The sequence below is a fragment of the Pteropus alecto genome, unplaced genomic scaffold, assembly GCF_000325575.1.
Source record: "Pteropus alecto unplaced genomic scaffold, ASM32557v1 scaffold121, whole genome shotgun sequence".
NCBI lineage: Eukaryota > Metazoa > Chordata > Mammalia > Chiroptera > Pteropodidae > Pteropus > Pteropus alecto.
In genome coordinates, this window is record NW_006434369.1 from 1,961,573 (window position 1) to 1,985,701 (window position 24,129).

The 24,129-nt window shown below is 39.0% G+C and overlaps 1 protein-coding gene across 10 annotated transcripts in view; it reads right to left on the reverse strand.

Moving 5' to 3' along the window:
• Positions 1-726: 726 nt before the first annotated feature.
• CDKAL1 (CDK5 regulatory subunit associated protein 1 like 1) overlaps positions 727-24,129 on the reverse strand; it is a 567,467-nt gene continuing 544,064 nt past the window's right edge. For 9 of the 10 annotated variants that reach the window (XM_006909233.3, XM_015587298.2, XM_015587300.2 and 6 more), the window contains one exon: positions 727-1,635. In XM_006909233.3, the coding sequence (XP_006909295.1) occupies positions 1,444-1,635 (192 nt within the window). In that variant the 3' untranslated portion in view covers positions 727-1,443. Of the gene's footprint in view, positions 1,636-16,232; positions 16,278-24,129 lie in introns of those variants that run through there. The other variant, XM_025044929.1, reaches the window with a different exon arrangement.

Genomic DNA, 24,129 nt, shown 5'->3' on the forward strand with positions numbered 1-24,129 from the left:
CAGTGGGGCTGTTGGACAGCTGGGTGTATAATTCTCTTACGGCAAGAAAAAACATAGGAAAGAGAACAGTGGTGTGAAAAAACACACAGCTAGAGAAGAGGGAAAAATTAGATGAGGGGGTGAGAGGAAAAGAATGAGATCTGGGAAACCGAAAAAGTCTTTCTGTCTGCAGTTAGAGATATAGAGTTTTTCTTATGTCCTCCATAGTGTGACTCTAGGCCTTGAGTGGTATTTTCACTTCTGCTAGGTTTTTGTTAAGTATGTACCACATGGGAAACCACTCTGTTTATTAACAAAGAAATGACTGTATATATCTCAAAAAAGGAAGTGCCTGGAGGCTCCTACACTCTGCCAGTGCTTCTCCCTCTCCCTGTCCTGCTGAGCATTCAGGGTGATCCAGAGTGGAGGTTTCAGTGCAGGACTCCTGAGGGGGTACAGGCAGATCCTTTGCTTTTTAGATATGACTTCCTCTTAGATTCACATATAAGTTATGGGAGAAATGTACTAAAATTTTGGTTTCTCTTAAACTCACCGATGACGTGATTAAATTTTAATTTGGATTCCTTAAAAAACACAGAAAAGGCTGAAATATTTTGAGATAAAAGGAAGAGCTGAACAGGGGTGTGGGTATAAAGATTAAAACTATCCTATGGCAACCATAGGGCACCTCATTTCCCTGTGTGGATACAAACCAAATAACTTCTTTGAATTCTGACAGTCATACAATTTGCTTATTACATCAATTCCTTTTATTGTGAAAGAAGTCACTTCATTTAGTAAAGGCCAACGATGTCAAGTAGAAATAAACATTTGATGTCATTGATCAAAAATGTCAGAAAAGGGGCACAGCGTGTTTTAGATAAATCCAGTTTTTTGAAAGTTTATGGGCACATGGGTGATTACTCATACGTCCTTTTGCTGACAGACTCTGCCTGTGCATTCCAAAAGAATTCAAAGGTCTAAAAATAGGTTTCGATATAAACTTTTCAGGAACACATCTGCTGTACAAAATAAGATGTTTGTAGCACTGGGTCTCCAAACAAAGTATGAAGAGGAAGATGCATTCAGTAATGTTTATTAAAGATTGAAAATTCTTCCCACATAAGGAAAAGGTGACCAGACCCACTGTATGATTAGGTTCTGACTGGAAGATTGGAGATTTAAAGAAGATGCAACCACTTGCATTTTTTGCTAAAAATAAACCAAAAGGAGCTTAATTTAAAAGATATGCTATGACAGCTGTTATTAGTTTTTAGGTCAAATAACCAATGAGCCCAACCCCATGTGGGACAGGATGAACCTCATTAAAGTGTGGCTGAAGACGAGGCAGTGAGACCAGCATAAATTACCGTCCTTTGAGAACCAATGTGGTCACTTTCCTGTTCATTGAATATTTTAATTAGGAATTTATTCTTCTCTACAGATGCTTCATTTAGTTGTGTTTTAATTATAGATCTTGACAAAAAAAGCAAAAAGAAGAGCAAACAGAGCCAGGCCCACAGACATCTTCAGTGCACAGTCTTGATGTAGCCTTTGCAATTGGAGCACCATTCTGGAACTTGCTGAATCTCGTTGAGTTGCAGCGGAGCTGTGGGATATTGAGCTCAGGTGATTCCCAAGCCTATTTCTGAATTCCTATAAAGAGAGAAAGATAGAGGGGAAAAAAATAATTTTGAAATACAAAGAAAACTCTATTGTGGTATCGATCAAGTAATGAGTCTCTAGAAGGAACCTTTTTTATTGAGATGTAATTGACATATAACATTGTGTTAGTTTCAGGTATACAACATAATCATTCGATGTTTTTTACATACTGTGAAATGATCACCACCATAAATCCAGTTAACATCCATCACCACATATACTTACAAATTTATTTTTCTTGTGGTGAGAAGTTTTAAGATCTACTCTCTTAGCAACTTTTAAATATACAATGTAGTATTATTAACTATAGTTACAATGCTATACATTAGATCCTTAGTACTTATTTTTTTAACTGGAAGTTTGTACTTTTTGACCCCCTTCACCCATTTTGCCCATCTCCCAACTCTCCATCTCTGGCAACCACCAATCTGTTCTCTGCATGTATGAGTTCAGTATTTTTGTCTTTCTCCTTTGTTTTTTTAGATTCCACATATAAGTGAGTTCATACAGTATTTTCTTTGTTGGATTTATTTCACTTAGTGTAATGCCCTCAAGGTCCACCCGTGTCATCATAAATGACAAGAATTCCTTCTTTTTTATGGCTGAGTAACCCTGTATTTTGCACACACACACACATCTTTATCTATGCATCCATCAATGGACACTTAGGTTGCTTCCATGTCTTGGCTATTATAAATAATGCAATAAACAGGGGGATGCATATATCTTTTCAAGTTAGTGTTTTCATATCCTTTGGATAAATGCCCAGAAATGGACTAGCTTCATAATGTAGTATGCTGTTTTGAAATTTTTGAGGTACCACCATGCTGTTTTCTATAGTGGCTGCACCAATTTACATTTCCACCAACAGTGCACAAGGGTTTCCTTTTCACAATATCCTTCACAAGACTTATTATATCTCATCTTTTTAATAACAGTCATTCTAACAGGTGTGAGGTAATAGTTCATTGTGGTATTGATTTTCATTTCTCTCATGATGAGTGATGTTGAACATCTGTGCCTATACCTGTTAGCCATTTGTATGTCTTCTTTGGAAAAATGTCTATTTAGATCCTCTCCTCATTTTTGGATTTTTTTTTTTTTTTTGCTATTGAGTTGACTTCTTTACATATTTTGGATATTAATCCCTTATCAGATATCAGGTACATAATTTGCAAATATTTTCTCCCATTCAGAAAAGGTTGCTTTTTCATTTTGTTGATCATTTCCTTTTCAGTGCAGAAGCTTGTTAGTTTGATGTAAGAGGGAGCTATCATTTATTTACTCCTTCAGCAGAGGCACATTCAAATACCCACAATGGGCCAGGTGGCCCCAGTTGGGTATAAGTCACAGTTCCTTTCCTCAAAGGGTCAGACCAAGTTCATAATTTACCAGATTAGACAGTAACTATATGAGACACACAGTGTTCATGGAGGATCAAGGCAGAATTCATGAAGGGTAGAATTTACAGTCAAGTGGAGTCATACCACAAATGTATCCAGCTTTCAGGGATACAAGCATATGAACTCAGTGGAAAAAAAATGACGGAAAAAAACCCATGGAAGCCATTTTATTCAGTGAACATATCCCTTAGGACAGAGATTTCCACCTGGGCCACTGTTGCACAAAGTCTGCTTCAATCCTCAGGGGAGCCGGAAGGGGTCTGGCTAGCTAGAGGTATCCACTTCCCACATGCAATCCTTCCATTTACCCTGGCGTGCCATGCAATTACTATTATTTTCTCTGTGGAAAAGGTTGGGAAACCCTTCTTGAAGGGAGCATGAGAAACTAGGAGACATGACTGCATTACTTTTTGGTAGTCTCTGTTCCCTGACGCTTTTTTGTGGGTGTGCGGAGAAGAGGAGGGAAACCTGGCCACTCTCAGGGTGGTTCTGGTGTTTCAAAGTGTAATTTTGATTCCATTATTTAAGATTTCCACCTTATGTACAGGCTTTAAAATCGGTGCCTGCCCAGTTGGAACCTGAATAACACGCTGAGAGCCAGGGGTGGGAGTGGGAAGGGAAATACTGCACGGAAGGAACATTGCGGGAGGTGGGAGGATGGGGGCAACGCAGAGGCAGTACGTCACAAGGCATGTCTGTGGGAGAATAAGAAATCCACAGAAACACAAAATGTCTTTGAACAACCATTTCACTTATCTTATTCTTCCCTTCCGAGCTTTCTAACAACCTCCTGGTGACACCTTTGGCCTCTGTGTCCCAAGAGGGGAGTTGCAGCTCACCGTGCACAGAAGCACTGGAACTGCACTTTACAGAGGTAACTCTGGCAGGAATTCGGAGGGTGGGTTGAGGGGAGTGAAGAGAACGGGGCAGAGAATCCAGTGGTGAGTTGTGGCAATAGAAGAGGTGGGAGACGATGATGGCAGAATCATGGAAAGAGAACAACAGATTTTTGATGTAGAATCAACAAGATGTGAGTTCAGACATGTGGCTGATGAGAGGTACAAAGAATAGGAATGGGGAAATAAAGATGACTTTTACAACCCAATTTTCACCTGCTAATGTTTACATGTGATAAATGCGGAAGAATTCTTGCTTTGACTGTAGGAGACTAATTGCAAAATTAATAAAGCTGTTAACCGCCAAGGGTAAGTCTCTCAGCCCGATGGCAACCAAATTATTATTATTTCTGTGCTCCTCAGGTACCTGGGCCTCAGGACGCCCTGCTGTGAACCCTCAGCCAGGAGGCCCACAGCTGGACAGACAGAGCCAGCTTCCCTGAGGCAGGGGGCCGGGGCGGGGGCTCAGTGCTGTGCCTCCATCCGCCCGAGTCCTGGGAGACCGCTGTCTTACGAGACTGGCTTTCTGCATGATATTTTGGAACTGGGACTATGTTGACAAGCTTTCATTTCAATTGATTAAAAATAACCTTGAGGTCTCATGGTCAGCACTCATATGGATATAGCAGCTTTGGGAAAGAATGCGATCCTTCAGCTAAAATGACAGAGGCTGTGTGAGCTTCTCAAAAGCAATGAGGCTGCATAACTCACCTCTGGATTCTTGGAACCGGCACAGCTGCAGAGGAGGTACTCATTATGTGCTTAGAAATGAATAAATGAGTGAATGAATAAATGAATATGAGGGTGTGTATTTCAGATGAGATATGACCGATCAAAAACATGGCTATCTATGTCTCTGGTGATCGATGTGTCCAGTGATATATTCAGGGCACTTTTCTACATGAGTCATGAGTTGCCATCTCTAGCAATTAAACCATAACTTCTTCAGTTTGGGTTTATAAGACCAGAACTAAAAGGCTGATCGATTTCCCCTACGTCCGAATTTAACATTTTTGGGTCATACACGGCTTTGAGAAGCTGATGAAGATGACAGACAGTTCCCCAGAGAAAAACGTGCCTATGATATATGCACAAACGCTACACTCACACTTCTGCACAGGACTTTAGGATGGTCACAGACACCCTCACCCAGGAGTGGATCCAGGTATTGTGGGGCATAAAGTTTTCTCTTTATGAAAAAAATGTATATATGAATACAAAATTAGGTAGAGGGCCTTGGAAGGGGCCCCTCAAAGTGTGAGGCCCTGAAACTTAAGCTCTATTGGCTTCGGGGAAAATCCTCCTCTGCCCCACCCCTGGTTCAGAATGCTGACCTGGGTTCTGTGCCTGTGGTTCAAGAAGCTGCCACCTGGTGATCACAGGTGCCAGGCCAGGAGTCAGGCTGAACCGGGCAGGCCTGGGGGAGTCTTAAAGCATTAAGCAGTTGGTTGTTACATTCTGCTTCACAAAGCTGCAGTACAGGTACCCTGCCTGCGCTCTCAGCTGGAAAAAAAACCCCTTCAGCACTTGATGAGAGTTTCACAAAATTTCTTCATCTCCTTTCTACTCATTTGCCATAAGATTTTGCTCAAAATGTAGGTTACCTACTAAACTACCATAGTGGATTATCTGTGGTTGTGTCCAACTTAGTCATTCTTTTCCTTGGGCACTGATTTTTTTCCCGCCTCGCTTCTCCAACATTTAACACATTTGAACATAACTGACCCAAAAAAGTATCCTGGTGCTGAGCCTCTCTCCTGTTCCTAGTGGATGACTCTGAATCTCAGAATCATATGGAGAGCAGCAGCATGCATATGCAGCCACAAGAAGCCCATCTGACCTGCCACTCTCCTCAAGATCAAGGTGGGAGCCTGACAACAGAGGAGAGGGAAAATGTAGTCTGTCTCCAGCGCACTTTCTTTTATTACTTCATCTTTTGCCAATTCAAGATCTTGATTAAAGGAGTTTCAGGATATGTTTTAAAATATAAGGTTGAAAAAAAGTTTCTCAGACGACAGTTTTCAGCAGGCAGCTAGCTTTGTACATTTCAATTGTCACTGCCACTGTGATACTGAAGGAAAAGTAATTTAGAAATACAAGAAACACAAGGATTTTCTCATAAAGTCCAATACACTCAAACATCTAAACGTACAACTAGAGCAGATTTCCATACAGTTAGAAGCAGCTTTTGTGAATAGAAAATAATGCAGCATTCCCATAATGTAATGAAAATAAAAAGTGCTTTTGGTAAAGAGATGATAAATAACCAACAGTAAAATAAAAATTTACACACACACACACACACACACACACACACACACACACACACACACACACACAACATATATAATAATATATAAATGACTTTAGAGAAAAATTTAGTATGGTAATAGTTCTGGAAAGTAAACAAAAGGCTCAGATCTTCTCTAAACCTCCTAAACATTATCAAAATTATTAATTCCTGAAATTCAAGATGCACTTGTATCTCTCACACTATCGCACACCAAATGTGAGATTTTTTTTGCTTAATATAACCAAACAGCCATCAACTCTCACACTTGTAATCTTTAAAAAATTGAATTTCATTTAGAAATGCCGTTTTCAAAACAGAAATTTGAAACAAGGATATGACTTTTGTTCAGTCAAAAAGATCCATGTATTTATTGAGTGATAGGAGACTCAGGATACACTGAAAAAGTGATAACTTTGTAAACATGGGCTTTCTTTTCTCCCTTTGAAAATCTTGCTGTTCCCTAACTTGCTAATTCTTAAAAATGTTCTAATTTTCAAAAGCATAGTTTATAAAATCCTATTAAACTAATAAATCTTATTAAATTAGAACCAAGCCTATATAAACCAAAACTAAAACAATTTTGAGGTTCAAAAACTTTAGGGATCAGATTTCAGTCAGTTAAAGATAAATGAAGACAATAGAGAAAAACAATCTGGTTTGATGGTAACAATAGCCCATCTCTAATTATTTCCCCTTTCTCTAGCAGTTATATGCATATTGTTGGGGAAAGGAAAGACAAGCTTGTAACTAGAGCACATTTAACACCCTGAGGCAAAAATGGGAGTAGTAAGTGCCTGGGCTCTAATCCCAGCTCTACCTGAGGATTCTTGGGCAAGTGATTTATCCTCTCTTTGCCTCCATACAAAATCACCTGTAAAACGGAGATACTATTAGTATTTGCATGTCAAAGAGTTGTTATGAGGATCAAATGAGATATGCATATTAAGTGTCTTTCATGTAAAACTCAAATAAGATTAACATTTTCAGTGGTATTTTGTGGTTCTCATGGAATGTGCACACCTGCTTCAGGTATTCTCTTCACAAAATTGCAATGTCACTATTTTATTTGCTTATCAAATATGGTCAATTGATTTAAGCTACTTTTGTTTCTTACAGATATCAGGAGGCACACAGTATAAGGAATGAGCAAGGGTTTCAAATTTGGCCAGACCAGAAACTGAACCCAAGAACAGACATTCATCAGCTTTGTGACCTTGGGCAAGCGGTTTATACTCTCTCAACCCTAGTCACCTCTTTTGTGAAATAGGAATACCAATATATCTACCTTAAGATGTTGATGAAAGGCTTAGAAATAACATGCCCAGAGCCTAGGTAGAGTGCCTGGGATACAGAAGGTTTAAATAAAGGGCTACTATTGTATTACATTCCAGGAGTGTGGCTTGGAAAACAGAAAAGGCCAGGGCCTCCCATGGCACTCAGCAACAGTTCAGAGATGATAAAGTCCCATACCATGCTCACAAGCACTCTCCCAGGAGGGAGAAGTTATACCTACAATGAAGTCAGCATCTCTTACTTCTTGGGCCCTCAATCTGTAGGGTGAGCCTTCTGGAAAGGCTCTTAGTGAAAACCATCCCATCTAAGAAGAGAAACCTGGATTCCACAATTTATGAAGAAGGATTCAACTGTCAGATGTGCCAGGGGCCCATTTTTTGTATCTGCTTTTTCTTTCAATATATAATATTGTTGTAAAGGTATTTTCAAGGAAACTAAAAAGCAAAGAAAAAAGTCACTGTCAAGCCCACAACTCTACATAAAACCTTTTTGCCCTTGCTCTGAACTCTGCCTGAACCAGCCATCTCCTCTCTACCCACCATCCAGTCCCTGCCTTCTCTTCTAATTGTTTTCTCAGGACCCAATCACTCAGGACTTCCCATGGGAAAACCTCTCTCACAGCAGACAGCTCAAGATGGGCTAGGTGCTCCCCCTCTGTGGGGCTGTGTGTCCTCTTGGCTGGCCCTCATCAAGGCACTTGCCAGTGGTAGTGAATGGCCTGTCCATTCCCATCTCCTGCACGATCCTGTGTGTTACTTCAGAACAGAGCCGGCCTGATTCTCCAATGAATGCCTAGGGCCCGGTACAGAGGAGGGGACAGTGTTAGTTGAAAGGATATTTGCACTTTCTTTTGTACCACATAGATGTATGTGGGCAAATAATCTTTCCATATGAATTGCCATTTACCTAGTCTCGTATTTCTTATTAGATTGTCAGGTTGATGGGACACAGAGTTAAACATCACTGATGAGACACAGTATAAACATAACATAGCATGACTGGGAAAACTTACCAGCAAAGAAGCATGGCGTATTAGTTTTCTATTGCTACTGTAACAAATTACCACAAACCTAAGGTCTCAATACAAATTTATTCTCTTACAATTATAGAGGTCATAAGTTCTAAAATCAAGGTGTTGGCAGGGCTGTGTTCTTTCTGGTGGCTCTAGGGGAGAATTTGTTTCCTTGCCCTTTACCTAGCCTCTAGGGGCCGCCTGCATCTTCTGGCTTGTCGTCCTTTCCCTCAGTTTCAAGCCCACCAGCATAGGCTTTTTTAGAAGTGCCCTGTGATTTACAGTGGACCCAGCTGGATAATCCAGGATAATCTTCCCATCTCAAGTGGTAGTAACATATCATTATAATGTAATATAAAGAAATAAGAAAAATCAAGGCACTGTATAATTATTAAAATGACCATCAGAATCAAGATCTATACTGAACAGATTTTACCCACTTTATTGCTGTATTATGTCACAGAGGTAATGGTGTTATTTTGTGTTTCTCTACAGAAGGGCGTTCCAGGAAAGCCAGCCTCAGGTCATGCAGACACCCTTCACACTACCTGTCTTGCAGTTCTGAGCCATGTCGAGACTTTGTAAATGTGACCTGTAGATGGCACATTGCTGAGTTTTCTCTGAACATACGCACACATACTTGATCTGATCACATTAGAACATGTTGCAAAATGTGTTTTAATGAGGAACAGTTGGTCTGGTTCTGCTCAAATAAAAGATATCCCTGTAAGAGAGTTGCCACCTGTCTTCCCATCTTGCAGTACAGCTTCTAAATGAGTTCTTTCTGTCCCTGACACCTGCAGGTGTTGCCAGGGCCCTGCAATTGATTCCCACGTGCCAGCTCCCTTCCTCGAATTGACAGACAACCTCGGCCCTGTGTGTAGTGTCATTACCAGACACCAGGCCATCCAGGGGATTAAGGGGGCCAAGCTACTTTCTCAACTACTCTTCTAAACATTTCTCAAATTGGGGGCATCTTAATATCATACCACTAGGAGTACTTAATTATCTCCAGACCAAGGATGTTAGTATTTTCTAGTTCTTAAAGTCTAAATAATGTTACATGCATCGTCTATCAGCATTATTGGCATACCAGCATGTAACAGGATCAACAAATTAAATTTGGAGTCAATTCATTTTTTCCTTTATTTTGGGAGAATACATTTTAAAACCTCTGTCACAGAGTTACACGATGACAGCACAATACTGATAAGCCTTTCTGTATCATTTTTGGGCATGAGCAATTATAAATCAGACATTAGTCATATGTAATTTTTCTCTCCCCCTCTCACCTCAAATGTGTAATTCCTATCAAGTCATTAAAATTGCAAAGAAAATATTTTAAACTGGAACATACACACATACACACACACACACACACACACACAAATCACAATAATCTTGGTTTCTAATCTTATTTTAGTGATAGCAGAGTAAACACAAGGCTTTGCTAATAAGGCCAGACATAAATTATTAAACTATCTTTCGCATGATCAAATGCCTTTCAGATTATATTCTGAATAATTCTGCCTTGACGTTCACCAAAGGAAAAGATGCAATGTGCTCCTGCATGGTCTTAGTAATCCTTCTCTTTGAGATCTCACAACCCTCTAACTTGAACTGTGCTAAATGAAAGACAGAGATAATCATATCAAAAACCAAGGCTTGGCATCTACCCATCACCTAATTATTATTTTGTGTAAGATCTCAATTCATCCGACTCAAGAGATATGAAAATGATCTTAAGCTCCCAACTTCTTTTAATGGATTCAAAATACTTCTTATGTGTAAATTTTTCTCATGGCTCGGAGGCACTGTTAGAGCTTAGAGTGGACGCTAACAGGGATAAAGAAAAAATCGTTTGATGGCTCATAACTCAAAATAAATGAGATTTCAGAATTGCTTTTTTTTTTAACTTAGCCTGAACTTATAGCCTATTCAGAAAATCTATCGAAACCAAATACGTAATCAATGCAAGGAAATTTTTTAAAAATATACATTACGCAGTCTATCAGGAAAAAAAACCCCCAACTTCAAAAGAGTTTACTTTGAATACAAAATTATCTTCATATCAGAAAGCTATCCATCCTAAGTGCATTTTACTCCCCAGGATATAAATTTAAGGAAGCACCTCTTAAGGTAAGCATCCCTAACACAAACTGCTCCATCAGTCCCCGAAAACAAGGAATGAACAAAGAGCTGCTCAGTGTTTGTAATGCCTTCCCAGTCCTCTAGTGGTGGCCTTCTATCTGAATATTGTCATCTTCTTTAACTTTCTTCATCTGTAACTTAACACCAATGTCCATTCAAATGAGTTTACGCTTTCTTAATTTTCTACACATTACATTTACCAAAATAAGGAGGGAAGGGTAGGGCAGGAGAATCAGATCTAAGATAAATAACATAGTATAAAAATGTTCGCCAACAGTAGTACATTGTCATCTGTTTATACATAATCTCTCTAGTTCTACAAAAAATAAGAGGTTGCAAGCTTTGCCAAAAGGTATGTTATCAGAGATCTGGCATCCTAGCTGGAGATACATTTATTTTTACTTCTTCGTTGTTACTAAAAATTCTTTTCTCTAAAGAGAAGGCAAAACAGAGAAGGTTTTCTTACTAGCCCTACTTAAGGAAAACCCAAGTTATTTATTTACTATATCAAAGTTTGGAAATTACTCTAGAACTTATACAGGTCTCTCTTCTGATAAATAAATATCAGTCATAGATGTATAGACAAGTATGTACACACACACACACACACACACACACAGTGCCTTGGAATAAACAAGGAACCAAGAAGTTCACTTAGAACTATGAAGGCTGCAATTACAATGTTCATGATAGTGGCAGAAACCTGAACTCATCTATTCCGAATTACTGGCTGGAGACAGGTATTAATACAAACTAAAGCTGCTCCATAGGTGTGGCAAAGCTCAGGGAAGAAAAAGTGAATTGGGTCAAGATGCTTTACTGATGATGAAGTCCTTTCAATAATCTCTTAAATCACAACCCAAACCATTCTCATTCCATGAAGTGTATACAGGAAGCTGTGAACTAGGATACTGATGAACATAACAATTGAGTGTACTGAAGTTAATCTTTAAGTAATCAATTCACCTCATAATAATTACTCCTAAGGATTTCTTCCAACTAGGTAACCATGAGAGAGTGGGTTGGCAGATGTTTGTGTTTTAAATGAAAAGGAGCCATGTGTATGTTAACTGCTATTACAATGCGACCCTTTCCATCCTGTTCTAAGTATCATTTTCAATGACATTTGGAGATGTGGTTTTATCATCACTGAGCTCCATGAATTGCATAAAATGAATAAAGGAGATGGCAGGTGCTTTGTTCTCTCTCAAAGAGTCTCATAAATGATGAGCTAAAAAGTAAAAAAATGTTGCCTGTAGATCACCATGATAATAATTCAGCTTGGAAAATTCAAATAAACTAGTTAAGAAAAATTACATGGTACATATACTATAATTACACTAAACTCAGCCACCTGAATAAAGTTCATGTCTCTACCTATTTTCCCATCATTTCCAAAGTTCCATTATGCATTCTTCCAAAAACTTATTCCAAGGCATGCCCTTTCTCCCTTTCTATTTCTACTTTGAATACGAACAGTTTTTTAAAAGTAAAAAATAATTCTATCGAAAGTTGCTTAAAATAATTAGGAGAAGATTAAGATATTAAATAATGTATATGACTATCAAAGTGGAAGGCAGGCTCTAAGATGGCCCCGACGATCCCCGTCTCCCGGTATTCACATTCTTGTGTAATATGTTTCCCTTGACAATGGGCTAAACTTACTGACTTGTTTCTAATTAAAAACACATAAATGATAGGGTGTCACTCCTGAAATTAGGTTACGAAAAACTGTGGCTTCCCTCTTTCTCACTCTCTCCATTTGCCTGCTCTGAGGGAAGCCAGCTGCCATGTTGTGAGCTGCCCTATACAGAAGGCCACATGAGAAGGAACTGAGGGAGACCTCTGACCAATAGCCAACAAAGGACCTGGACCTTAACTTAACAACCCACGAGAAACTGAATCCTGGCCTCAGTACATGAACTTAGAAGCACATCCTCCCCTTGTTGAGGCTTCAGTTGAGATAGCACTCCTGACTGACACCCTGACTGCAGCCTCATGACAGGCACTGAGAGCGAGGCACCCAGCTAAGCTGTGTCCAGATTTCTGACCCACAGAACCTCTAAGATGATAAATACTTGTTGTTTTAAGCTGCTAACTTGTGATGTAATTTGTTAAATAGTGAGAGATAATAATATGAAAAGATGCCAGGTAGAGGGCTAGAAACTGATTTACACATAATATTGAAACTTTATTTATAACAGAGGCATTGCTGACCAGCAGGAAAGATGGACTTTCAAGAAAATTTTCTGGAACAATTGATTATACACACGTAGAACAATGAAATTTGACTCCTACTTACCATATTTAAAAATCGATTACACGATAGATTGATTACATACCTGGAGGAGGCAAAACTGGAAAAATTTTAGAAGGCGACATGGGCAGAAAACTTTTCTAACCTACAAGGTAGGGAAATGGTTCTTAAATCACAAAAATACACGAAGGTCTATGGGCACCAAAGAGAGGTTAAAAGAAAAGCCACAAACTAGGAGAAGATACTCTTGCTTCACATATAGCTGACTTTAAACTATATATAAAACATCCTAAAAATCACTAAGAAGGTATCAATTCAATAGAAGAAAATGAGCAAAAGACTTATGCAGACTCTTTATTGAAGAGGAATTCTGAATAAATACATAAAGAAAACCAATAAATATATTAAAATATGCCCAAACTCATTTGCAATTAGAGAAACACAAGTTAACACAGAAGGAGATAGCAATTCACATATACCAGGGTGGCAAAAAGTAAAAAGCCTACCAACGTTAAGTAACAGTGAGAACATAGAAGCATCAGACCACTTCGATGCTGCTGCTGGTGATGGTCTAGAGCGCTCTGGGAAATGGTGGGATGTTATCTAGTAAAGTGGAAGCTGCGCACACCTGCCAACCCATCAATTCTACTCTTGGGGGTATCACCCAGACTAGAGGAATCGTTGCAAGTATGGGCCAATCTCAAGTCCCCATCATGGCTTATGTGATTTAAGTTAGAAGCTCTAGCAGGGTTTAGGCTAGAGAGGGGAGGGAGAAGGGGTTGTCAAAGGTAGAAAAAATTGCCCCAGATTGTGGGGCTCAAGCTATAGGGCCAGGACTTCCTGAGGACATTAACTCTTCCAGCTGTCTCTCTAAAACTGCTTTCTTTTCTTCGATGGGATCAGTTACTAATCTACCTCTTCTCTTTTACCACTTCCTCTTTCCCATCTCTCAAGGCATCCACCTCCACTTTTTATAAAATTACTGGCTAATGTGGAAAACAGAACATAAACAGTCATTCAGATGCCGATAACACATCACATTTTTTACTTGGATTCTACAGGATAAGATCAGTTCCTGTGTTCATTTTCTAAGGCTGCTGTAACAAATTACCACAAACTGGCTAAAACCATGAATTTATCATCTTACAGTTCTGGAGCTCAGCAGTCTGAAATGAGTCTAATTAGACTAATATCAAGAGAAGTGTTGTCCTCTTTCTTGAGGCTTGAGGGAGAATACATTTCCTTGACTTTTCCAGCTTGCATTCCTTGGATCCTGACTCCCCTTCCATCCTCGAACATCAGCATTCCCATCACTCTGACCTCTGATTCCCCTGCTGTCCTTTTACTTTTAAGGACTATCTTGATTACACTGGGTTCACCTAGATAATCCGCAATAATCTCTTTAAGGTCAACTGATTAGCAAATTTAATTCCATCCATAACTTAATCCCCCGCCCCTCCATATAATTTAGCATATTCTCAGTTTCCTGGCATTAGGACCCCAGACATGTTTGGGGCCTGTTTTTCTGCCTACCACAGGCCCCAAGGGTGATAATGTTTAGTTGAGTTATTGGGTACATGCACTTCAGAGAACACCACCATACTCTAGGGCAGTGGTCCCCAAACTTTTTGGATTCAGGGACCAGTGTTCCTATGAGAATCTAATGCCTGATGATCTAGAATGGAGCTGAGGCAGTGATGCTAGCACTGGAGAGCAGGTGCAAATACAGATAAAGCTTTGCTTGCTCACCTGCCACTCACCTCCTGCTGTGCATCCCAGTTCCTAACAGGCCACTGACCAGTACTGGTGTCTGCAGCCCAGGGGTTGAGGATCTCTGCTCTAGAGTACTTAATTTTCTCATAAGAAGACTATGAGAAAAAATCCCTTAACTTCTACTAACTTTTAGCTTTTGTATTCCTCGTGTGAAAAATGCATTAAAAACAAAACTAAACAAAACAAATCCCACAAAAACTAGATCCAACTCTTCCAGTTCTACAACTCAATATCTAAAAACAAGACACTGAGTTGTAGAGCTGGAATGACTGGATCTAAGGTTGAAGAAGAATGTGAATTCTTGTGGGGCTAAAGAAAAAGGGTGGAAAGGTGCTCAGCTCAGGAGCAAAAGAGATGGGCTTTCATCAGGTGCAGCAGAAAGAATAAATTAATGGCCTCAACTCTTCATACCTCCTGTGTCTGTGCTTTCTATCACATAACTGCGTAGTGCCCTCCCTGGTCTTGACTATGTGACCTTCTTTGGCCAGTGGGATGTTATTGAACACAAAAAGCAAGCTGAGGCTTGAAAAGCACTTGTTTGCTGTTCTTTTTCCTCTGCCTTCTCTATGAGAACATACCCAGGCTAGCCTGTGATAGGATGTGATCCATGGAACAGGGTGGATTCATCCAAGTAGTCCCGGCTAAGGCCATCTAGATCTGCCAGCTGAACTACCAGACATGTCAGCAAGCCCCACTAAGGTTAGAAAAGTTGCTTAGCTACCCTACAGTTGACTGCAGATGCATGAGTAAGTCTGGTTGAGATTAGCTAAACTCTACTAAGGTTTTGTGGTTGTCATGAGGCATTTATAGTATAGTTAACTGATACTACAGAATAACCAGATATTTGGTCCTGCAATCCCTTTTAGTAAGGGATATACATACATCTCCATCACAAGTTCATTCATTCAACAGACATTTACTAAGCATTTGCTCCATGCTAGGCACTGTTCTAGATAGTAAGACAAGTGATTGAAGCAAAATATACCAGCCTTCATGATGGGGCTTCCTTTATTTTTTATTTTTTTAAGTTTATTGGGGTAACATTGGTTATACAATTATATAATTTTCATTATAATTTGACATCTATATATTCTATTGTGTCTGCCCTTTCACTTTGAGTCTGTATTTGTCTTTGGAGCTTAGATGTGTCTCCTGGAGGCAGCATATGGTTGGGTTTTGTTCTTTGATTCAATCTGCAACTCTGTGCCTTTTTATTGGTGAGTTCAGTCCATTTACATTTAGGGTGATTACTGAAACATGAGGTCTTCTTTTAGCCATTTTATCTTTTGCTTTCTGGTAGCTCAGTGTTTTCATTGCTTCCTTGTCCTTGCTTCTGTTTTCTTTATTTTGGTTGGCATTTGTGGGTTTTGTGGGGCTTCCATTTTAATATAAATGGAGATGAACATAAATATTTGGTATGTCTGATGGTGAGTTGTATCATGGAGAAAAACAGTATAGAAAGGGGGCACCAGGTTATGACAGATGATGGTGGTGGCTATTTTACAGAGAGTTACTCAGGAAGGCCTCACTGATAAGGTGGTCTTTCAGCAGATACCTGAATGAAGGAGATGAGAGACCTGTCATTCAGACATTTAAGAAAAACACGTTCTAAGCTGAGAGACTAGCAAGTGGAAAGGCCTTCCTGAGGGAGGGTACCTGCTATGTTCAAGTTCAAGTAGCAGGATGAAGGCCAGTGTGCTAGTCCAGAGTGCTTCGGGGGTGGGGTGGGGGGGGGAGGGGTCAATGACAATATAAGAGAAGCAATGGCGGGCCAAGGCACTAGGCCTTATAGGCCATTACAGGAACTTTGTTTTATGCATATATATGTAATGTTATATACATAATATGAAATTCACCATCTTAATCATTTTTAAGTGTACAATTCAGTGGAATTAATTACAATCGTCATGTTGTACAGCCATCACCACTGCCTATTTCTAAGACTTTTTCAATACTCCAAACAGAAACTCTGTAACCATTAAGAAATAACTCCTCATCTCTACCCTTAGCCCCTGAGAACCTCTAATCGACTAACTGTCTCTATGCATTTGCCTATTCTAGATCACTCATATAAGTAGAATCATATAATATTTGTCCTAATATTTCACTTAGCATAATGTTTTCAAGGTTCATCCACATGGCAGCATGTATCAGTTTCATTTCTTTTTATAGTTTGATAAAATTCCACTGTATGTGTACACCACATTTTGTTTATCCATTCATTTGTTGATGGACACCTGGGTTGTTTCCACCTTTTGATTATTGTGAATAATGCTGCTATGAACATTAGTGTACAAGTGTTTGAGTGCCTGCTTTCAATTTTGGGGTACATATGCTAGGTCCAATGGAATCCTAGATGGGTATGAGCAGAAAAGAGACATGATGTGATTGATATAGAGTGTAGAAACAGGGAGACCATATAGGCAAATTGTGTTTATTTTCAGATATACAATTCAGAAAAGAGAAAATCACCTCCCCAAGAATTATTAAAGGAAAAAGGCCGGTAGCATGTAACACTATCATATACCATGAATGCTCTCTGATAGTTCAAAGGAACTGACCTCATCTGAAGGATAACAGAAAAGAAAGAACCACTCGAAGTCAATGAAAAAGGGAAACTTAATCACAAAGTATTTATTTTAGGCAAATATACTTTACAAATAATGGTTTTAAATATGCCTGGAAAAACCAGTGAACAAGTCTTCTCATGGTACATATGTGATTTGGGCAAAACAAAACCCATGTCCATGGATATGATATTACTAGTATTTTGATTAACTAGGCCTAGATAAATCTTCAGTGGCTATCACCATGCCACCAATTTCACACCACATAATCACTGGTCATTTCTTATGTGCCAGGTACTGCTCTGCATTGCTTCCCATGAATTATCTCACTTCACTGTCAAAATTATCTATCAAATAGATTCGATTACTCTCAGTTTATAAAGCAGGAAACATACCTAGAGAGTGACCAGCCAATGACTATGCAGTTAGTAAGGGACAGAGCCAAAATTCCAAATCCACACAGTATGACCCCCAAGCTCATGTGCTTAAAGAGATACTTGATTCTTTCAAAGTGGATATTTACAAAAGAGAAGCTCTGGGAGCCAGGGGCCTCTAGAAGGAAGATGCTGATCATGATAAAATACATCTGCAATATTTCTTTGCTTTTCTGGTCCCTCGATTTCTGTCTCAAGTGGTGGAAAATCTGAAAGGCACTGCATCCTATTTTTATAGGTTAACTTCCTACCAGATAACTGTCAACTTGACGTATGGCTTGAATATTTATGTTTCTCAGTAATTTTACAGAATTGCATCAGGGAGATAGAGGGACAGGAGCAAATTTGTTTCTCCCAAAGCACTTTAAATTTAATACTTCGCAAACTACGTTAGAAAACAAAGATATTCATGGTTCTATTATTTTAGGCACAACTCAAAGTCAATACCCTGAGTACGACAGGAGAAACAAGCCATCACTTTCATCACTAGAAAGTAAAAGGAAAGAAAACTAAAATTTATGGTTAGAAGCATGCACAGCTCTGAAGTATACATCTTTACAGCTCCCATGAAAAGAATTTAAATTTGCAAGATTATCATCAGTTTAAAAAGGGGGTTTTGCAATCTGCCTGTTGAGATGTCAAATGACTTCAAAGAGCAGGTTGGGTGGCTTGACTATGACTTTTTTAGCCCTTGAAAAATATACTAATTTCCTAAGTCGGGGTACTGAACATTTCAACCTATTTAGGTATTCTCAACTTCCCTGAGTCTGGTAAAGAAACCATCCATTCCACCCTGAATGTCATTGAAAGCCAAGTTCATTCAACAAATATGTACTGAGCACCAATTCTGAGCCAGGCACTGTGCTATGACCTGGAGCTGGTGGTGAAAGGAACAGACAGGGAGCCCTACTCTCATGAGCTTTTATTCACACAGATGAGTTTCACTGCTATGCTCGGGCTCAAAAACTTTCCAAAGTGCAAGGTAGAAACTTCTAGTATTCACCCATATCTTATTTATACAGGAGCATGTATTTCCCAGACTCTTGAAGTTAGGTAGAGTCATGTGAATGGTTCTGGCCAATGGATGTGCATAGAAAAACCATATGCCATTCCTGTGCTGAGGCAGTGAAAAGTCTGGTTCTCCAGCAACTCTCTTCTTGCAGTCAACCTGGGTCCCTGAGTGGCTGTGTGGAACAGACAATATCTGATTCCAAATTGCCCATTAATGGTAGTAGATGTGTTGTAGAACGAGCAGAAAATTAACCTTTGTTATGTTAAGCCTGAGTTTTCAGAGTTAATTTGTTACTGCAGGACAGTCTAAATTATCATGGACTAATACATGTGCTTTCTTGTCTAACGTGTTAAAACTCTATTTGACTTCAAAACCCATAGGTTCTACTCTTCATAATGAATGTGATTTTCCACCTCCTCCCACTGCTCACTTCTGCATATGGATGCCCCTACAAAAGCCAGATTTATTCCTGTGCACTCACTCTACCACTTGGAGAAAAGTAAAGAAAAATTTCTTATTGAGAAAAATTTCTCACTGTGGAAAATTTCTTTCTTCCCTTGCCTAATTAAGTTCTTCTCACCCTCAAAGTCCAGTTCTAATCTCACCACATCCATGAAACCCTCTGTAGTGGAAACTGTTTAAACACTCTCTCCACAATGACAGTTCGCCTCAATGGCATTTTTACCTTACTAATATAGTTTCTAAGGAACATTTTCCATCCTATGTTTGTCTCTACGGTACAAACTTGGAAACTCTGCCTTGCTAGGGAGGGGCAGGGGACAGGGGGCAGAGGTAACATCTCTTACCAGCAGCCTCTACGTGGCTCTGGGTGTTGTTTACCAGAAAACTCAGCAAAGAGTCTACCTCCAGCCCTTCCAATAATTCTGTGGACTATCTAGTATCCCTTCTGAAACTCGTTCCTGTTTAAACTAAGTGAACTATTTTCTTTTGTCTGCAAAGAATCCTGACTCATACATTCCCTAATACCACAAGTCTTCAGAGGTCTCCTATCTTCTAATCCTTTATGAACTGATACCATCTAATTTAGCATGGGATATATTATAGATTTTGTTTCATATGCACATATCTTCTCTTCCCAACTAGATTTTCATCTCCTTGAGAGCAAGAATCACTTCTTAGACTTCTGTAACCTAAGCAGTGCTTAGCACAGTGCTGGGTCTACTTTAGGAATTGACAGGATGATCACATAATTTATCATCCAAACCAAGATACTTCAGGGGAATGAAAAGGGGGTACTATTATTAAGTGTATCAGTACAGTGGATATGAACTGAAACTGTCTCAGACAAACTGAGATACACGGCCATACTTGGCACTGATAACTGTTGACTGAGTAAAAAGGAAAGACATTTGAAGGCAAAGTAATGTAGTCAAAATGAGAGCAGCAAAGAACAGTTCTGGACACCTGGCTTTAAATCATTACAGGAGTTCATATCCTCCTGGAGTCCCCCTAGATCCAGCCAGAAGGGACAGGAGATTAGGCTTAAATGATCTTTCAGGTTTGGGTGTTTCTGAGAGATGGCTTTGGTTTTCATAAGGAAGCTTTTTCCATTTGGTCCTTTTAGGATGAAGAACAACTTTTGTTTCTAATGAATTAATTCAGATTTAGTAAAAATCACCCATAAAACTTTAACCACAAGAACAGTTATGTTGCACAGGGCAGCTAGTGTACCTACATAATCCCTCAATCCCTCCCTACAGGGGTCACAATAGAATAGTAGTATTACCAGAATGTCCAGATGAAAATCTCCTCAGAGGTCAAGATCACATTCATTATTTCTATCTCCAATATTTAGTGCCTAGATAATATTATGTTCAATAATGCTAAAACTTATCATAGGAAGCCAGGTATTACTTGCATGTCGTATGTGTGATTCAGGCTCAGGGAGCCCGATTCTTTTCTCTTGCCCTTAGCCCTTCCTTGTTCTGAGAGTCTGCCCATGTCTTTGCCTCAGCTCACTGCTCCTCTCATTCCCTCCCCTCAATGTGGGCAAAGGGTAGAGAGGCAGGGAAAGTACCTGCCCAATCCCACCTTACGATGCCTCTTTGTGAGTGTGCACAGCAGTGTAAGGAATACTTCACGTGTTCTAGCTGCCCTAGCCCAGGCTGGAAGAAAAAATTGAGGTAATACAAGTAAAAAGCCTTAACACTCAGCACATAGTAGAGGCTCACTAAATGGTAGCTATTATTATCAAATCACAATTAGTTTCTTGATGCATGCGATTCCCCTTACCATGCCCCAGCTACAAGCCTCAGGAGGAGGAAAATTATCATCAGTGATTGCATAATTAGTGATGGAAGTGAAATGAATGCTAACTGTTTAGCATCAGCTCATTCTGATGATACTTTGGATGGCACATGAAGGGTACTGCAAACATACTAAATATATTTTGAACTGACATAATCATTCTAGTTGAGCTGTAATGTCCAATAAAATATACCGCAGCAGCACAGAATAAAAGCTATGTATCTAGATTGTAAAACCCAAATATGTCCTAATGGGCCTGCAAAGGAAACTAATTAGATGCAATGTGAAAGAATGGACTAAATATTAGATGTACTGTGGTTTTAATTGTTTGTGACACCAATTTAACATGTGGGTAACAAAGAATTCAATCTTATATAAAGTTAAAAAAGAAAAAAAGAAACTAGAAAAACTGCTTGGGATTGGAGCCAATGTCTTGGGGTGGAAGGAAAATAGGAAGGAACACGCCCTCATTTGCCTCTAACACGGTTAGCTGATCTGTTTGAAATTAGATCCACTTTCAACTGTTTTAACTTAATTATTAAGCCATTTCTTAACCTCATGAATGCGGTTTTCATGTGATTTCAAATCTGGCCCCGAACTAATAGACCCTTTCACTTCATTGGTTTTGGAAATGAATGTTAGATGGAGAGGAAAGCATTTTAACGGTGCTTTTCTAAGGGTCAAAGCTCTGAAAATATAGTATACTTTGTACATAAAACTCACTACACCTGAATATCCTGCTGGCCTTTTGTCTGGTAATGAGGCAAACCATGCCACCCTTGAAAACTTCTGCTTCCTTTCTAAGTGCAGTCGGCTGTGTTGGTGCTGTGCTATCTAACTGCTCAAGTGAATCCATTATTAGGATCAAAGTCCCAAAAGATGAGAAACAGGTGGCAGCCAGGCACCCTGGGGCAGCCTTCCCCTCATTTGTGAGAAACAGAATAGTAGATCCAGCTCTCCGTTCTAGAAATTGGGGGCATTTTATTCTCCTTTAAAAGTGGGCATAAAGAATGAGAAATAAATCTCTGTCAGTAAGAAGAGCCAATGCTACAAGACTGTTTGAATCTCTTTTTCTCAATTTGTTACTCTCATCACGGGAAGAACCTCCTAAGTTGGTCTGCTTTCACCTGCCATTTTGTAGGAAATCATGGCTGATAATTACATTTAAAATAATAAAAGGTTGGGCAATTTTCGCCTTCATTGCATAAAGTAAAACAAAGCCTTGGCATGTATCACAAATTAATAATATTGATAGTAGCTAACAATTATTGACTGCTAGGCCATTTCCATGTAAATCCTATGACATACATACTATTATCTCCATTTCTAGAGGAGAGAACTGAGGTAGAGAGAGATTCAGTAGTAACTTGCCCATGGTCATATTTCTTGTAAGTGATGAAACGAGGATTCAAACTCAAGTAATCAGAATGGAGAATCCATGTTTTTAATATCTATATCATTTTGTAGAGTGAAAACCCATGGAAGCAAAGTCCTTTTAAAAAAAATTAAAGTAAAAAAATTAAAAGCCAGGAAATCACTGTTTAAAGCTATACTTATTGAATCCCCTCATTAAATATTAATATACCTGTATGTACCAGGCACTACGTCCCTATTATCTAATTTAATCTTCTGTGAATCAGTTATGTCCATTTTACAAATGAAGAAACTGTGATTCAAGGAAATCAGTCGTACAAGATCACAGACATTGTAATTTGAACGCAAACTCGACGGACTCCAAATCTTGAGCTCTTTTCCCAAAGCCGCCCTATCTCTTCTTTAGAGCAATTCTTTACCACTAGCAATAGACTCAAAGAGAGAAAAACTTTGGAATAAAATTTATTTATAAATTTAGAATTAGGGGAGAATATTCTTATTTTCTATCTCCTACCAGGCACAAAATAGCTCTGATTTCTTACATATCAATCTTAGAAATTGTAGGAGTCAAGTGATTTGTTAGAGCGTGGGCCATAAAAAGAAGAAGAACATTAGAAGTAAAACTAGTTAGCCTTTATTAAACAGCGGTAGTGACCATGTTCTCTTGTCTGTCTAAGGCAGACTTACAAGTCAAATACTACTTTTAACAGAGCACAGAGAAGATGATTAATACTGTCCACGTTCTCATCAGTTTACTTTTCCTATTTTTTTATTTTTTGGTATCTGGTATAAGCTTACTCTGGTATATAAACGGAAGCTACTGTTTAGAAGTTATAATTAAGAATCTTGTAATTCAAAAGGCAAGGCAGTATGGGCCTGAGTTTTAAAATCCAGGCTTGACCTCACACCCATCAAGTGGCTACTACTACCTCTCCTCCCAAAAGATCCCCCAAAACCAAAACTAAACCCAAAACAAAAATAATAACAAATGTTGACAAGGATGTAAAGAAATTGGAACCCTTGTGCACTGTTGGGTGGGAATGTAAAATGGCATAGCTACTGTAGAAAACAGTACAGTGGTTCCTAAAAAAGTTAAAAATAGAATTACCATATGATCTAGTAGTTCCACTTCTGGATATATAGCCAAACAAATTGAAAGCAAGGTCTCAAAAAGATATTTGTACAACCATATTCATACTAGCATTATTAATAAGAGCCAAAAGGTAGAAACAACCCAGTGTCCATTGACAAATGAATGAATAAAGAAAATGTGATGTGTACAACAATGGAATATTATTTAGCTTTCGAAAGGAAGGACATTCTGACACATGCTGCAATATGAATGAACTTCGAGGCGGTTAGACTCAGTGAAATGAGCCAGTCAGACAAAGACAAATACTGTATGATTCCTTTCATATGAAGTAGCCAGAGTAGTCAAATTCATTGAGGCTGAAAGTAGGATGGTTGTTGCTAGGGGCTGGAAGGAAGAATAAATGGGAAGCTGTTAAATGGGTATGAAGTTTCAGTTTTGCAGGATGAAAAAGTCATGGAGATTGGTTGCACAGTTGCACACCAATATAAATACTGTTAATACTAATGAACTGTACACTTAAAAATGGTTAAGTTAGTAAATTTTACATTGTGTATATTTTACCACATTTCAAAAACAAAAACGCAGGCTTGAAAGTTGGTAAAACCTGGATATAAATCCTATTTTGCCTCTCTCATCTTCTCATTTTTTGACTATGGATA